The sequence below is a fragment of the Sciurus carolinensis genome, chromosome 8 (assembly GCF_902686445.1).
Source record: "Sciurus carolinensis chromosome 8, mSciCar1.2, whole genome shotgun sequence".
NCBI lineage: Eukaryota > Metazoa > Chordata > Mammalia > Rodentia > Sciuridae > Sciurus > Sciurus carolinensis.
In genome coordinates, this window is record NC_062220.1 from 98659487 (window position 1) to 98678033 (window position 18547).

Sequence of the window (18547 nt, forward strand, 5' to 3'; positions counted from 1 at the left end):
GGCAAATGGATGAAATTGTAGAATATCATGTTAAGTGAGATAAGCCAATCTCAAAAAACCAAAGGAAGAATGATCTTGCTGATAAGTGGATGATGACACATAATGGGGGGGGAGGGGGCAAGAATGGAGGAAGGAGGGACTGTATAGAGGGAAAAGAGGGGTGGGAGGGGTGGGGGGGAAGAAAAAATAACAGAATGAATCAAACGCCATTACCCTATGTAAATGTATGATTACACAAATGGTATGCCTTTACTCCATGTACAAACAGAGAAACAAGATGTATCCCATTTGTTTACAATAAAAATAAACTTAAAAAATTTTAGTATATGTTTTTATAAAAATGCTAAAAAATAAGCAAAATTCTTTCTGTGTAATAGGATTATAGTTGGTTTTATTATTTCTTTGGTGCCTGTTTACAATTAAATAACTTTTCTACAATTATTCTGTTTGCTTTACTAGTAATTCTTCTATGGTGGTCTCAACTAAAAAGGATTACCTTTTAGCATGAACATCCTCTGGTATGAGGTATCACTGGACTTTGGAAACATGGATGTGGACAACTTTCTCAAATTATGTCTGCAGCAATGCTGCTTAGGCCTTTTGGACAGACAGAATAGTTACAGTCAGGTCAAATCTTTATAATAGTATGATCCATAGTTCATTTAAAATCTGTATAAAACATTTTTTAAAAAATCTGAACTGTGAATGATAGTATGAACCAGAATTGTTATTGTGCTAGTAATTAGTGTGAGTCTTAAGACATATTAGCTACTCAACCTGTTAAAAGCAAGTTGTATGGAATATTCTGAGTGACCTTGACTTGAAAGGCAATAACTAAATTCTCTGGATGAATTCTTACACCATCTTTTGTGTGGCCTGCAAATTGACATGCAGAAAATGGAGAAAGCTAGTGAATGCTAAGGGGAAAAAAGATAACTTTAACTATAATTTATCGGTAATATGTAGAGATAAATTCCTGAGAGGAAATAAGGTCTGAGGAAATTACAGGAAATATTAAATCTGCGATTCTGTTTATGGTAGAAACGCCGACCAACAAATTCCAGCTGTTTCTCTGTGGGTTACAGAAGTGTCACAGGTCTGTTTATAGTTACTGAATTGTAGACTCAGCCTGGATCTTATGGAGTCCCATTGGTTTGGTTTGGGTTTACTCAGATTTGTCTAAAGGGACATTTCCTATAAGCAATGCCTTTATGGAATGCAGCCCGGTACCACATTTTTGTTTCTAAAACTTCCATTCCAGTTTCTTCCTTCTCCCTGCCAGCAGTTTGCCTCCCCTAAGTCCTAGTGTCATTTTATTTATTTAATCAACATTTGCATAACACTTACTTTTGCCACGCACTGTTTTAAATACCTTTGAAGCATTAATTCATTTAATTCCCTGCAACAAGCTTGTGGACTAGGTTATGTTTCTTAAACCAACACAAAAAGCAAAAATCTTGTCTACATTACAATGAATAGCTTCTTATATGAAAAAAGAAGGTACAGTTGAATGACAGACTGTAGTCTAGGAGAAGAAATTTGAAATGCCTATAATTGATGTAGGATTTATATGTTGACTATGCAAAAATTTCTGTAAGTCAATAAGTCAAACAGTCCAACAAAAAAATGGGCAAAAGATATGGAGAGGAAAGAAAGAAACAAAACAGTCCCCAACATCTAATGACCCTTAAGCTATGAAATGATGACTATTTTTTCCAGTTGTGGGCAATACAACTTAAAATAAGCATGAGATATCATACCATCTCTATCAGATTGACAAAGCTATAAGTCGAACAATAACAGAAGTTGATGAGAATATGGAGTGAGATAGAAGTAGCTACTGGCATCAACTGCTTCAGAAGGCAATTTAACAAAATGTAATATAGTTGAAGATGTGTCTGCTCTATGACTTGGCAGTTCCACTTGTCTATATTTGCCCTAGGAAATCAATCTCAAATGAACAGCAACATGTGTAAGGTCCCATTGAAGTTTTGTGTGTAGCAGTAAGAAACTGGAGACAATGGATTATTCATAGGAGAAAAGATAAATGTGGCACATCCACATGAGAATGTGTCTTGTGGGCAAAATGAATGAGCCACATCTAGATGTATGAATATGAATAGTTATTGAAATTAAAATGTTGAAGTATAACATGTACAAACAGTATGAAACTTATATTGCTTATGAATTTGTCCAAGCAGATATATGCCTCTGTAATACAGATGCAATAATCTGAACAGGGAAGTGCACACAAACTTTAAGATAATGGTTACTCTTGTGTAGAAAAAAGAGCTGAGATCCAGCAGGGATACAAAGGAGGTTTCCCCTGAGTTTTAACATTTTATTTTTTTAACAATGTGAAGCTGAGATGTTAACATGTTTACAATATGGAGGATAAAGGGACATGAGTATTTGTTATTTTATTTTCTATACTTTTGTATTCCTTACATTTTGGTATATTTGAAATATTTCACAATGGTAAAATAAAAATCAAATTTAATAATTTAAAAATTAACTGTAGTGAATGATATTCCTTGTGAAATTTCTTTTAAAAATCCTTGAGAAACATTGCTTTGATTTCAGGTTAGATTTTCACCCCCAACGTTTTATGTTTTCATAGTTTTATATTCAATTCTTATAGTACTATAGGGTATCACCTTTTGCAATTTTCAATTACTTTTGTAAATATCTGCAAAATATTTTTTTAGCTTTCTAATTTTACCACAAAATTACTTGGAGCTCAATGCCACTGTTTTCTGGGCCTCATCTTCTAATAGCAAGTTGGGATATTAAAAGACATTTCTCTGTATTTTCCTGGAGAAGCCACCCTGAAGATCTAAGGGGGAAATCCACAGTTGTTGATATTTGTATAAAGGAATGAGGAGTGCAGATGTAAAAAGGATTATGGGTCTTGAATTTTGGATATTCAAATATGAAAACTTATTTTCAGAAAACTGCTTTTGCAAATCCCCAGTTCTACCATAGAGAGAGTATAGCAACGAGACAAGTATACCTTTTTATTAATGTGTGAATAAAAACATGAAAATTGAACATTTGAAAATGAATATTTAAAATTACATAAATCACTGTTGACTGAAGAATACTTTTGTAACATAAAGTCATATATCATATGTTAATATGTTACGTTTGGATTTTCATGAGATAAAACCTCTCTGAAATCTATATTTTTAAAACCCTGAATATTCATGTAGGAAATGATTGAGAAATTTCAGAGATTTAGAATCTTGTCAGAGTCTGCGTGTATAATCTTTGAAATACTTTTCTGACTCAAAAGCGGGGAACAATGCATGAAATCAGGAGGGATATAATTTTACTTTTGTCACAAACCTTGCCCTATTCTTTGATCAAGAGAACTCTGAAAATCACAGAAAAAGTGTCTTTGAGCACCTCACAAACTCTTGCAGGAGATAAGGAAAAAAGAAACATTTCATTTGCTGCAGATTGCTGTTGTTGATTTCTGAAGCCATCAGATTTTGTCCAGGGGCACACACCCTCTTAGAAAAGGGAGCCTCATCCAGATATGGATTCAGCATGGAGCCCAGCAGGCATGTTCTCTTCACTTGTAGGATTTACGCTTTGGACTTTGTTTCAACTGTAAAGAGGAGATAAAAAATGTCTTCAACCTGTTTGGCCTCTCCACAAGCTCTGTTGACACTGGCATCTCTTTAAATTGTTTCAAAACTGTCCTGTTTGTTGGCCTGATAAAATGTGCCTGATTTATTACTTCCTGCCCAGCTTGAGATCTCCACATCATCTCTCCCTACAATGGAACTCTGAGGGTAATGAAGAACAAGTGGGATTCCTGACATTGGTCATCACCAAACCCCTGGATGCTTCAGTACAAACAGATGTTTTATAGAAAAACAAACAAATGACAGCAGTAAACAAGAAGTAAACACATAAAATGCATTTTAGAAGTCCCAGAAGTTTAGACTTCTAACCCTAAAATATCTGAGAGATAATCAGTAATAAACATGACTGTTATGTAAATTATTAAAATTTGCATCTTAGACTTGCAGTTATAGATATGCTATTTTATTATCGTATTTATTTTTGTTACAAGTAAAGGCCATTTACCGGGTACTTAAGTGTTGTGCTGTGCTGAGCAAATTGCAACTAATATAATTGCGCTAGAACTGAGAAAACTGGAGGACAGAGAAGTTAAACAAGTTACAACATCACAAAACTAGGTAAAGTTATGATTAAAAGTCATACTTGTCTTCTCAATACATTTTATTGATTGATTTTCTTCTATATGTGGTAACACTCTGTAGTGACTTGAGTTACGGGCTTATAATGCAGACTTGAATATGAGTCCCAATAATACTTTGATTTTTCATCTTCAGAATAGGAATAATTTATCCTTCCTCATAGAATCTTATTGGCCCAGAAAAACATTGCCAATGTTATGAGGCATTATAGAATCACAAAGTTGAACAATGGTCAGCTGGAGAGAAGTCAGGAACGGATGGAGCCTAAGCAAGTCACCCAGTAGTTTCCCTCTGTTCCCCTCTCTTGCCCCCAGCCCTGTGAGACAGACAGTAGCTTGACTGCCAGTGGCCTAAGTGTAGCATCACATGCTAGAGTTTAATTGGGTTGTGTTAACATCTAGTGGGTTTACCCTGCTGAAAGAGCTTAGGGCGAACCCAGTTCAGAACCCAACCAGCTGTTAGATTTGAACCTTCTGACCCATAAAATGCCTTTTCAAACCTTTCTATGCCTTTATTTCCTTGACTATGTGGATCATATTACATTATAGAATTATAAGGACTAGAAATAATAGATGCAAAGTATTTCTTGTGGAGCTTGGCATATAAAGTTCATGGAATGCAAATATGTTGAACTTCAAGTGCTGTCTTTTTCTGTTCTTCTGGTCCTTGGCAGCACATCATTCACATAACTTTGCTTGGTCTGTTGTCCAGGACATCACTGCCAGAAGTCAAGCAGTATACAGTGGCAGTTAGCATGTGTACTTTGGATACAGGATAGAATTTCTGCTTTGCTACATAATGCTTATGTAAATTTAAAAGTAACTTAAATTCTCTAAACTTCCATTTGCTTCTCTTTAAATTAAGATAGCATAGTGACTACCTCTCTCAGAGGATTGTTGTGAGGATTCATTGACATAATGTGTGTAGACTGCTCATGTGTAAACTCATGAAGAAGACTAAATGCATAGAGCCTTATACTTAGTAAATGCTTAATAAATGATTGGATCTATTTGGAAAATTATGAATGTTAATTGATATTTTAATGAAGGTCGTATGGATAAGGAGGTATTGGCAAAACTGGGACTAGTTAAACTGAATCTATTCAAAACTCATGTCTTTTCATTTAAAGCATTCCTCTGTGTTTGAATAATTCCAATAGCCCTGACTGCCAGTGAGTTTCCTATTAATAAATAAACTTATTGTCAATGTACATAAGATGATGATTTTGTAGGCCCATAGGAAACAATGGATTTTAAAGGCCCTTTGAATTCCTAAGATCTTAGGATTCTCTGGATAGCAGACAGTCCCTAAATTGAAACATCATGTTTTAAGCATTTTTAAGTTATGGGGAACTGGAAATTTATTTTCCCCAAGAAATACTGCTATACAGAATTCAGGGAACAATTTAGAAAAAGAAGGAAGAAGAAGAAGAGGAAGAAGAAGAAGAAGAAGAAGAAGAAGAAGAAGAAGAAGAAGAAGAAGAAGAAGAAGAAGAAGAGGAAGAAGAAGAAAAGATGCTGTGACATTCCTTTTAAACCAAAAAATCTCAAATTGTCTTCCTACCACTAACCTTAGCTTCTTATGAAACCTAGTCTCAGTGATGTTTTAGGGAAAAAAATCCACCATACTAATTTAGGCTAATGTGATTTAGTCAAAGGTACAAGTTTAGGCAAGGGAAGAATTCTAGGTTTGTGGTGAAATGGAAATTATAAAGCCATCATGAGCATGCTGTATTAATGGGGATAATAGTGCATCTGAGTGGAATTATACTATGTAACTAAAAAAAGCGAACTGGAAAAGGAAAGGCCAAGGCTAAAATATGGATTTTTTAGTTTTCTGTACAGGGTTATCAGGATTATTGAGCTGAGCGTGTTACTCAGCTTTGTATTACTATGACAAAATGCCTGGGATATTCTGGCTCATGGTTTCAGAGGTTCCAGTTCATAGTCAGTCAGCACTATTGATTTTGGGCCTATGGGAATGCAGTGTATCTTGACAGAAGTGTGGTGAAGGAAGCTGCTCACCTCATGATGGCCACGCAGCAGAGAGAGAATCTCTCTGAAGGAAGGTCATACCTCTAATGACCTAAATTTCTCCCACTGGGTCCCACCTCTTTAAAGTTCAAAAAACTCCCAGTTGCGTTACAGGTTGGGAGCGCATTTTTAACACCTGGACTTTGTGGGGATACGTGTGCAAACCATAGAAGTGAGTAAAAGAGAATAAGAAATCTTGGGACTGACAAAAAAATTACCATAAGAAATAGAAATAACCAAACAGGTATGATAGAAAGCTTAAAAAGTATAGTGAATGTAACAAGAGCTGAAGATAGGATAGGCAGCAGCACCAAATAATATGTAGGGAGGAAAGACGAAGACACTGAAAGGAATATTGGATTTGACAAGAGGTCACTGGAGACCATTGAAGACCAAATAAGAAAAACCATTGGCCACCAAGCCAGATTTCAGAGGCTCAGATAAATAGGATAGTAACTAAAAAGCCAGAGATATCAAGAAAACTTTTTTTTCCAAGTGGAACTTATTTTTTATTGACAATAATATGAAATAATCAATAGATTTGAGATGCATCAAGAGAATTTGTTGTCTTCTGTGGAGTTTCCTTACCTCTAGTTTCATCTGCATAGGTCTGTTCTCTGTATCAGTGTCTAGTATGTCAGTCCCCTGCTTAAGGACCTCATCGCGGATGAAAATCCAATATCCCTGGCATAGCAGACAAGATGCTTTACACTCTGATTCTAACCTTCCTCTCTTATTTCATCTTCTCCCCCTTATGACACAGGAGGTTTCAGATTCTTTCCAGGTTGGATCTTCGTACACATTGCTCTCTGCCTGGAAATCCTCCCTCCCATCTTTCACATGGAAAATTCTAACTTGTCCTTCAACACTTGGCTCAAATGTCACCTTGTTCTTGGACTTTTTCCTGCCTTCCCAGGCCCAGTGCAAGTCTCCCTCTTTGGTGCTTCAACTGTAAGTTGTTCGCTCATATCTTTGTCTTAGCATCCTGAATTGTAATTCATCTGTTTCCACAACTGTGTTCTCCATTAGGCTATATAATCTCTGAACACAGGAACTACCCTTTTAATGTTTTGATCTTCATAGCTGACACAAAACAAATTCTTACTAAAAGCATAAGGATTGAGTAAATATTAATGTAAAGGAATATATATTAAGATATATAAGATGTAAGTAAAGAAGCAAATTAGTAGAAAAGAGGAACAGTTTCACCTCTGCTATCCCTTTTTAAAAATCTGTGATCATATATAATGCATGTGATTTGCAATGCTTTGCATCTGCAGGTATTCTGCTACAATCATTTTGTACTAGAAAGTGACTTTGGAGTTCAGCAGTTTCAGCTTCAAATGTAACCTCTGACCAAAAACTCTATGAATTTGAGCAAGTTAATTTTTTGAACCTGAGTTTCCTCTTGGTCAAATGAGTTTAACACTTCCTTATTAGTAGTTTCTCTTTGGTCTTGGATTTGACTTCTTTGATACTTCGATCCATTTTATAAAAAGATGAGTTTGTGTTTGTTTTTTAAAGTTAAACAGTCTGTGTTTTCTCTCATATGCTGAAGCTAGAACACAGTAAAGGAAAGGGGGAGGGAAGGGTGGGATAATATAAAGAACCAAGCAAATATAAATTAATAGACAAGCAAAAGGAACTCTAGTAGGGTAGAGGAAGGAGAATGGGAGAGTAGAGGAAGACCAGGAGGGAAAAGGGGAGATCATGAACTGAAATTGATTTCCATGCATTTGTGGATTTGTCGGGATGAATCTAAGTACAATGTATAACTATTATGCTCTAATAAAAAAATTAAAAAGTTAAATTCTAAAATTAGGAAGTGTAAACTCCAGTATATCTTTATTCAGCAATACTTCATATACCTAAATGATGGTTAATAATACCCATTTCTGGAATTAAGTGAATTCAACAAAATTTGAGAATTATATATGTGAGTTGATTTAATAAGTTCACAGTTAAGTCTGGGTATGAAGCTCCACCTAACTTCCTAGGGGAGGCCTATCCTTTGAGGCTTGCTGAGCTGAATCTAACGACACCCTTTCTATCTTATCTGCAGGATTCTATTGCCTTGAGTGGTTTAGATCAGCGCACCCCCTCTCTCGGCAGAATTTTTGTGGTTAATAAAAACATGTGCTTACAGCTTTTTTTGCATAGATAAAGGAAAGGATTCCACATCAGATTTAGATCAAGAGATAGATTTTTCAGAAGAAAATGATGAATCTGTCCTCTGGGAACAGCGGAATGCAGCATGGTTCGTCTCTGATTGATTTGAGTTTACGGCATTAAAGAACCTTTCCACACCCACACCCACGCAGAGATGCAAACAGTGGTCACAACTGCAGATCCAGACGCTGCCTCTTCCTTCAGTCTCATTTCCAAAGTGCATCCGTTGTTTTCCATAACATGAAATAAATCCCTCTCTTTTGCCCAGTGGTGAAAAGCTTATATAAATACTAAAACTTCAACTATTCCCTGGAGTTTTCTGTTGGCTAGCCTGAAGCCAGGGGTCTGTTTGGATATTGATGTGCATTTTCTCTGCAGATCTTTCAGGTCACTTGGGTGAGTCCAGTGGTGATAAATTTACTTGTCTTGAAAATTTATCAGTCTAACCATTATAACACTCCATTTATGGAAAAAAAAAATAATTGACACCCTGATTGAAAAGGCTCCAGGTTCAAAGTAACTCTTTTATTCTTTCAGCATATATTATTCTAATGATAAATGTATATATATATATTTTAAGAAGTCTTGGCCAGGAGATGACCTTAACAGTCCTTGAAAGAAATGCTAATGTGAAGAATTGATTAGAAGCAAGACACTTAACCTGAGTCACAATGTTCCCATGAAATAATTTTTTAAAAATATTTAGAATTAAGTATTTCATTGTGTATCAAATAAGGATAGTTAATATTAGGGATAGTTAATAGTATTGAACTGAAATTAAAATATATAATGAGATTTCTTTATCGTAATTGAAGAAAAAAGGGAAGACATTGTACTAAAAGGCAAGAATCAATGCTTGGTGTATTTGGAAGTTACTATGTAAATATGTGGATAAGATTATTTTGTAGTGAAATATAATACTACCTTCATTAAAACTTTTTATTATGTTCTTATGTAAAAATTATATGATCAAACATTATTGTCCATAGGGTAGTCTTTTAGAGAATATATTAATTTCATTTTCCTTTTAGTTCTTGGTTCTTTTTATCTATTACTTATCTATCAGTGATGGCAATCACTGAAGTGTCCTCCAAGTACTGATACTGCTTTTGCACATTTTTTTAAAAGGTTAAAGAAGTATCTATTTCTAGTTTCCTATGGAGTCTGTGGATTTGAGGCCAATTCTGGCTATGTATAAGGGAAGCAGATAGAATTCTATGCTTCTGAAATATTTTAGTCATAGTTCTACTAGTCTTTTCCTTTTGGGGGGGTATTTTACTTGATGGCAACAATCTATTTTTATCTAGTGTTTTTAAAAATCTCTTTGGTTGCCTAGATTGTTAATTAACTAAAAAGTATTTTGATATTTTAATAATGAGCAATTCTGAAATTCTTTAAACATTAGAAATTATGATTGTGTTGTGTTGTCCCTAAGGATCCAAGATTTTCCCTCTGTATTTATGACCTTAACAGAGAAGAGGTAAAAACCAGTTAATCTCATTAATGGATTAGTTCTCCTTTCCTTAAGACCTAATAGATAAAATAAAGAACATCATATATATTTTCCTGTCTGTGAGTTTCATTTTTAAATAGAAGAAGTAAAAAAGAGATAAAGAACTTGGATGAATTGGAGTTTTGTTGGCTAACCTGAAACACCAATCTTTGCACATTTATAGTTTTAATTCATAAATCACAGTGCAAATAAACCTACAGTTAAGATTATTTTCAGGTCAATGATTGTGACTTTTAATTCTTGTGTACTTTAAATACAGATTTCTTTTAAAGCAGCTATACTAGTTTATTTTTTGTTTTTAGGAATAATTTTGTTTATTAATATCCCCCTAACCTGGTGTACTATACCTGAGACTTCATACTCAAATTACGATGATATTATTATTATATTTGAAAATTACTCAATACCACATTTGGAACTCAACACCATCTTCCACATAATCTTTCTTTTACAAATGGACTCTGTCAAAAAATACACAGGGATAAAATTAAGAGGAATTACATATCTAATGGTGGATTTTTAAACCCTGGGACCTGGGTGGCCACTCAAGTCATTTCATGTAGATAATTTTCTCTCAAAACTTGGCTTAAAGAAAGCCTAAGTAACACATATTTATCACTATTGGTTACTGTAAAAGAGAGCCATATGAGGAAAGAGGTCATATTGCATTCTTTAGATTATAAAAAAAAATGCTTCTTTTTCTTTGTCTGTTCCTAGGTTTGAAGAAGAAATGACCACTAAGTGGTTATATCTCTTCGAAGGCAGTGGGGTCCCATATGGCCCAATCAACAACATGAAGGGTGTATTTACAGAACCCCAGGTTTGTTTTTTGATGTCTTTGGTTGTTTCTCTTTCCTATACAAATTGATTTATATAAAGGTACATTAGTCATTGATCTTAAGTCACAAAATATGATATTTCACAGTTATGTTCAAATTGTGGGTTTGAGAAAAAAAAGAATCAGAATTTAGAACTGGCCATCTATAATCATACTTCTTATCTATTGGGTCTATATTTCGTCATTAGCCACTCCATAAAATTTTCAAAATGAGAGCTTTTATTTTTCCTGAAAATCAGAAATATAGAAAATTGAGAAGTTGGAATCAATCAGGCTCTCAGAGATCTTTCTTTGTGGAAAGAAATATGAGAAATTTCACAGTTACGGTCCACTGCTAATCACTGCATGACTGTCTTAAAATATATAAAACAAGTCATACTTAGTTTGGCAAATTAGAAGCTTTCATGTGCTTTGTTTAATGTATGTTATTTGTGAGGCAAGAATTATACTTTAATAGAGATTTGTTCTATGCATTGCTTAATAGACTTGGGGCCAGGAAGAGGGATCACCCCCAAAAATATTTCTTTTATAACATTGTTCAAATGGATTACTTTTAGATATCAAAATATTAAGTTTTAACTCTGTTACTTAACCAATAAAACTACAAGCAATATATCATGTCTCAGATTCACATATTAACCCCAAAATGTCGAGGACCTTTATTTTTCTGTGAATATCTCGTTATGATTTTTCACATACTTGTTGGTTTTCAACTTTTCAAAATTATAGGATTTTTTCTTTTGGTACTTTGTGTAGTGGCAGGGTTTTGTTTGAAATGAATTACCGAAAATGGAATATCCATTTTTTGAGGAAGAAGATCTTTGTTGGGAAACTGATCTCTAACATTGGTACCTTTTTATTGCATAAATGTCAACTTAAAAGGAAATGAGAGTATATTTAATTTGGTAATTATAATATTTACTGGAGAAATATGGTGAATGAATTCAGAAATTCTGCTCTGTGCTATTTTTTTCTGCAGTAATGGAGAGTTTTATTCATGATAAAACAATAGTCAGTATGAATTGGAGATAAGGGGGCCCACTCAGTATGTACTGTGTAGCTTCATTAATCATCAGTGGATTAATGACTGGTGATTCCCTGGTTTACACATCTGAATATTGGCCCAGGACCTGGTTTCTTTACTTTAAAACTTTGAGAAGCAGCCATCTAATTTTAAGCTGTGGTATACTAGAGGTGTGTAGGATTTCATATTTGTCTCAATTTGAGGTCATATTTCACTAGAGATATTTCCTGAGAGTTTTTCCATCAGCATTTCTGTTGTTCCATCTGTGTTTTATCAGGGATGAACACAAAAAAAGCAAAGAGTTATTCTTAAATACCAGTAAGTATATTCAAATTATCTGTTTTTAGTCTTTGATAAATAAAGATACAAAGTCTTACTATTTTTAAATGGTTCATGTAATTAAGGACTGATTCAGAATGGATATAGGCTCTTTAGAATTTTTATACCTATTTTCCCTTTTAATTCATGTTAATTAATACAAGGTGAATTTAATTAATTTAATTGTTATCTTTATATTTCAACTGTTTTGGATCTGCAAAGTATCTATTTTTGGTCTGTCTCATGGTGTCATAGTTTTATACTTAGTCTACCTACCAAATGGAGAAGATGGATGTTATATAAGTCAGAATACCAGATTTCCATGCTACCCTCAAATTTCTAAACTTACCTCTTAACCCCACCAAAAATTGGATTCTAATTATTACTGTTTTAAAGTAAGAGATACTTAATCATACCATGATGGTTATTAATAATTGGAACCTAGTAGCAAGGGTAGTGTTGTTCTGCTTCATACATAATTTCATTCTTCATTCATAATTTAAGTACCAAAATATATGTGTGCAATTTATCTGGATTTTTAGAAAGACTAGAGAGTAATGTGCCACTATTACATTTTAAAAATGACTTTGGAAAGTCATTTTGCAAAGATGACTTTGGAAATTGTAAGTATTCTAGTTATGTTTTACATAAAAGTCAGGGTATCACTTTCCCCTTATGTTTGGAAGTATTTGTCCCTTTTCAAAAAGACTCCCATAAAATTTTGCATTGTGTAATGTGGAAAAATCAAAAATATCTGTATGAAGTATATTATTCAAAAATACTTTAAGGTTACATCTATAAATGACAATTTAGAAAGTTCTTTCATTTATTCAATAAACTTTTATTATATTTACTGTGTACCAGGTAAATTAGTAAGGATTTAGTTTGAATTTAGTATTCTATACCTTTCTGAAACATAAACTCAAAATTATTTCAATAGTAAGCACACAATAAATGTTAATGTGAATAAGCAAATGAATAAGTTGGTTAACTGTGGAAAGTGTAGGTTTTCTAAATGATTAGATGATTCCTGTACCCCTGAGTAGCACTAATGAGCTTTATCTTTAGCACTAGTTGAATTGCTCTTGGTGATCTCAGGGGACTGATCGTTAGGGTTTGGGTTAAGATGATGGTTAAGACCATAGGGTCAAATTTGGTGGACAGTTTTATAAGCTTTGCAGGCTTTAGTTTTCTTAACTGCAATATGGTGTAATAGGATCTTATCTTTACAATGAGATGTTAATTAAGGGAACAGTACAGGGATTGACAAATGCTAAATGTTCATTATAATGATGTCCTTGATGGTCATATTCTTATTAAAATCACCTTCTCTTACCTACCTTTCTTAGTGAATAGGGCAACATCCAGTGCTGCCACAAGGATGGGGTTCATTAAGTCACAACCTACTACCCTTTTATGAAAATGTATCTGCAAACTATATGCCAGGAGTTCTCAACCCTTCATTATTTCTAATTACTGACAACCCTTTTATTTTTCATTTTCCATAAATTTTTTTTAAAAGTTTGATTTCCGTTTGAGGTATCCAAGGGAGCTTTTGCTCTGATGAGCTGCAGTTTCTTGGCCCTGGGTACAAGGAACTGGCCACTTGTGTTCAAACGTGGGAATGCACCGCTGGCGCAGTGGCCCAGCTCTCCATGTGCACTGTGCCAGCACAGCTGCTCATTTGACTGAAAATTACTTTGGGTGAAGTACAAGGCCTGGAACATGGCGCAGGAAGGAAGGCTTTGATGAAGTGAAAAGGGGTATATCCAACCAGGGAAAGAAAAAAGAAAAAAAAAGAAAGAAAAAGATTGGGAACCTCAAGGAATAGAAGAGAATTTTGTGTGCCTACTTATCCAATAGACTATGTACATTTCTCATCTGTGACTTGAAAATCTTGGTTGACAACAAAAATGTGCTTGATGGTAGAAACTATTTCAAACCTGACAATTTCATCATAGTTCATGTTCCAAGAAGATTTTATTCTTTTACTCAACTGAAACAAGAGATGATATATTTTACGTTGGATAGTTGGAAGATTGTCTACCTTTTAGCTTCTGATAAAATGCTATAGACCTTTGCACAGTTAAAATGATATTACAGGCATCCACTGTTAAGTCAATCAAGAATACTATGGGGGGGCTTTTGTCTGCAAAAGTTCTGATAGTTCTGAGAAATTTTGACTCAAAATGCTTAAAGTGGTAAGTTTATTGTTTTCCTCCCTCAATGATAAATCATCTGTGGAAAGCTCTGTACATTATAGAGCATAATATAGATTATCTGCATATAGATGTTAATAGCCAGTCATTTTTCCAAGTACTTTCTTAAAATATCTTCTTTTAATCAGGCCAAGATTGTGCAGTACATTAAAGGAATTCTTAAAAAGTTTCAAAAACTTACTAGATGACCTCAGTATGGTCCTATTTAACATACCCTTGGGAACATGTGCATGAAATGCATTGTGGTTTGAGGGTTTCCAACCCAAACAAACTTAAAAGAAAATGTAGCTTTTAATAGAAACTATTCAAATTCCTGCAAAAATAGGTATGGATGTCATCACTGAGAGGGCTTAAAAGCATCATTATCTATACTGAACATCAAAAGATAACACACCATCCTGCTTTCAGGATTTTGCTTAAGATTGTATATTTGATTATTACTGACTTATTATTATGGTGTATCATCATCTTTGATTGAACTGTTATGTTAAAAAATAGCAATTATTGGCACCTCTGATCAATGTTTTTTTTTTCTCCCCTTGATGCCATGACCTGAGTGTTGGGAAGAAGGGCAAAGCGCACCTCAAAACTGTTGTTGTTTAACAGTCTTCCCATTTGTACCACACAAGTTGAATATATCAGGTGTAAGACATCACTCTGAAGCATCACTTCTGAGAACTATTGGGAGGGAAATATCAGAATTATTGAAATATCACAGCTGGCCCCGATTTTAACTGGTGCCAAACACCTGCAGGCTCTAAAAGGACACCAAAACAAAACCCCGCCCTGTGGCAGCAAGCCATCCCTAACAACCCTTCCTTAACTTTGCATCACCATCAAAACTAATTTAACATTTTCTACAGAAACTCTATTCTTCCTGTCCCTAAAGGCCATTACAACTCCTTTTGCAAATATTTCGTATGGGATAAATATGTCATAGTAACAGAGTGAAGTATTGAAATATTTGATGGCTGAAAATTATCTGTTGTTTTCATCTCATTATTTGTGGAAGTCTGTGAAGTTGGAGGTTTTATTAATCTCTAAACTAGCTCATATTCTCTAAGTGATTTTGCTTTAGCACAGTTTGGCAAAATATCTGAGCATCTGGGGAAAAAAGGCCTTCAATATTCATATCATAAAGTGTCAAAAGCACCCCAAAATACAGAACTGTTCTCCAGTCCTTTCTACTACTGCTATTACTACTATCTCCTCCCTTTCTCTCTCACATATAGACACCTGATATGTTTTCTAGATCACCTTTTGAATGACATTAGTTAATATTTGTTGAAATGCAGTTATGTGTCCTTAGAGGATTATACAAGTCAAACAAAGTTATATCCTTGTCTCTGTTACTCTTAACGATACATACATACAGAGTGGTCTCTGTAGCTGGAAAATTGTTGATGAAGATCTGAAGAAAATAATTTTTCTGGAAATAATTCCTAGTAGATAGGGAAATATAAAGTACTTTTTGAGTATCTCTAAATATACATGACACATTTTAGATGATGTACAAATTCAGATACTTTGCCTGTGTTTGTTTCATGATAGCTGGGTATAATATTTTCAATTTTTAAAGAAGCTATGTATTTCAGAATTATGTGAATAAAGTTGAGTTTATTTTATATTAAAATATAAATTATATCTAATTTTATTTTGTTAACAAGAATCCTAATGCAAAAAACACTTTGGGTTATTAGAAACTGATTGAAATGTTGAATGAAAAGTAAGGGCTTAGGGTAAATTATTGACATTTTACATTCACTTTTAAAACTACATGTCTAAGAAATTTGGTTGCACTTTGAATAGACACTGATTTCTTTGAACTACCATACTTATTTATATTTAGATATCAAACTAGAATGCCTTGGACATCACTTGCTCAGTCTTTTAAAGAAAAGACGGGAGGTATGGTTTAAGATAAATCACCTGTTCACTCAGTCAGTCATTCACTCTTTCATTCAGGATTTAGAAACAGATGGCCTGCTATGTATACAGTCTTCTGTTAGGAATTTGGCAAGGGGAGAGGTTGAGAGAAGACAGTGAATCAAGAGGAGAAAGGTGAACTATCAGGAGATTGCAGTCCTACTTGAAAGTGTTCAGTGTCTTAGAAGAATCACACAAAAATGCTCTATTTTTAATAAAAAGAAATAATAGGCATAAAGCATTAGAAAATTTTCCTGTTTACAGGTTTAACAAAAGTTTAACATTTAACAAAATAGCTGCAAACTCATAGTCTCAAAACTTACCAAAGAACTCTTTATCCTTTTAAAAGCTCCGAATAATAAGGTTATCTTTATTATTAAATCCCTTCTCATGGATTAGGAAGGAGATAATGGAAGGTTTTAGTTTTTATTATTTAGTGATTTTGAAATTTTTGTAGTCTGAGGATATCAAAGTTTTCTTGGTGTTTCAGAAAATTATCTATCTCTGCCTCTCTGTTTTTGTCTCATCATCTTTCTTTTGTGTGTGTTTGTGCACAAGCATGCCCTTTATTCACCAAGTTTCAAATGAGTGGCTTATATTTTCTGAGTAGACATATATAGTGTGTTCATTTTGCATGTTTTGAACTTTCAAGTCAAAGACAGAATTATTTTTAATGGATAAAAAAATGAAAATCAAGAAAGGGTAGTTAATTTTATCTGGGCATTTTTGAGACCCAGAATGAATTGTAATTTGCACCAACTAATTTTAGAAAATGATTTAGCACTGTGCTGTCCAACAGGAATACAATGCAAGCCACCTATGTAATTTTAAGTCATCTAATAGCCAAATTAAAAAGAAATAGAAAAATTAATTTTAATAATTTTACTTAATCTTTTTATCCTTATACCGTATCTTGATTTAGATGAGCCTCATTTCAAAAGCTCAAAGGCCACATGTGGTCAGTAGCTAGTGTTGGCAGTGACTATCTAGTCAATTACAAAATTATGTGGGAATTTGTTCTTTACTGTTTTCCTCCAAGTTTGTACACTATTAATTATTTTAATTTTTATTAGCTGTTCCTACTAAATTAAACTTAAATTTAGGCACAAGAATTTCATCTTTTAAAAGTCCCATTCATAACAATATTTTACTGTTAATTTCTTTTTTATTGTCACCTAAATTATTGTCAATTTTCATGTGAGCTTCAACTTTTTATAGTTCAGAAGGAAAAGCTTTTGCTCAAATGTTTTCTTTAGTAACAGTCTGAAAAGATGCGATAATTTATCAACTTTATTTTCTGATACATATGCAATAATTGGCAGTGACAGAGTACCATATTTATTTATGTTTTCCCTGAGAAGCAGATACTGATCTATAATGGTGGGGGGTTGAAGGGACTTTGGATTGTGCAGAGAGGAGTGAGAGGAGGGGAGGTGGAGTGAGGATGAGAAGGATGGTGGAATGAGATGGACATTATTACCCTATATACATGTATGATTATACTACCAGTGTGACTCTGCACCACGTTCAGCCAGAGGAAGAAGTTGTGCTCCATTTGTGTACAATGTGTGAAAATGCATTCTATTGTTATGTGTAACTAATTAGAACAAATTTAAAATGTTTTTCCTGAAATAACTTCAAAGGAGGAGGAACTTGCGCTGTCTTCCATAGGATGTATCAATTTCTATTCTTACCAAGCATCTGTAAGTGTTCACTTTCCTCCATGTCATTGCTAATACTTGTTATCTTTTGACTTTTTGATACTAGTCACTCTAATAGGTTTGAGGTGATATCTCACTGTGGTGTAAAAATTTCTCTGGTGATTAGTGATGTGGAATGACTTTTCCCATTCCAACTGGCCATTTGTATATCTTCTTCAGAAAAAATATTCAAGATCAATTGCTCATTTTAAAATCAGGTTATTTGGTTTTTTTGCTACTAAATGTTATGAGTCCCTTAAATATTCTGAAACTGCCAAATGGACCAGGAATCCCACTTTTCTCTCCCCTCTTTCTCTCTCTGTCTTTCTCACTTGTTCATTGCAGCATTATTCACAAAAGCCAAGATATGGAAACAACCTAAGGGTTTATGGAAAATTAAATAAAGAAAGTGTAGTATAACATTATTCAGACATTAGGCTAAAAAAATTACTCAGACATGAAAGAGGAATACCTTATGATTTCATTTATATATTCAATCTAAAAAAGTTTAACTCAAAGCAAAAGAGTAAAATGTTAATTACCAAGGGTTGGAAGGTGAAGAAAATGGAGGGGAA

At 33.9% G+C, this 18547-nt stretch overlaps 1 protein-coding gene across 2 annotated transcripts in view; it reads left to right on the forward strand.

Annotated features, from left to right (window-relative positions):
• The window catches only part of Sugct (succinyl-CoA:glutarate-CoA transferase), a 752240-nt gene that overhangs the window by 378224 nt on the left and 355469 nt on the right, over nt 1-18547 (forward strand). For both annotated transcript variants that reach the window (XM_047562477.1, XM_047562478.1), the window contains one exon: nt 10665-10767. In XM_047562477.1, the coding sequence (XP_047418433.1) occupies nt 10665-10767 (103 nt within the window). The remainder of the gene's footprint in view (nt 1-10664; nt 10768-18547) is intronic.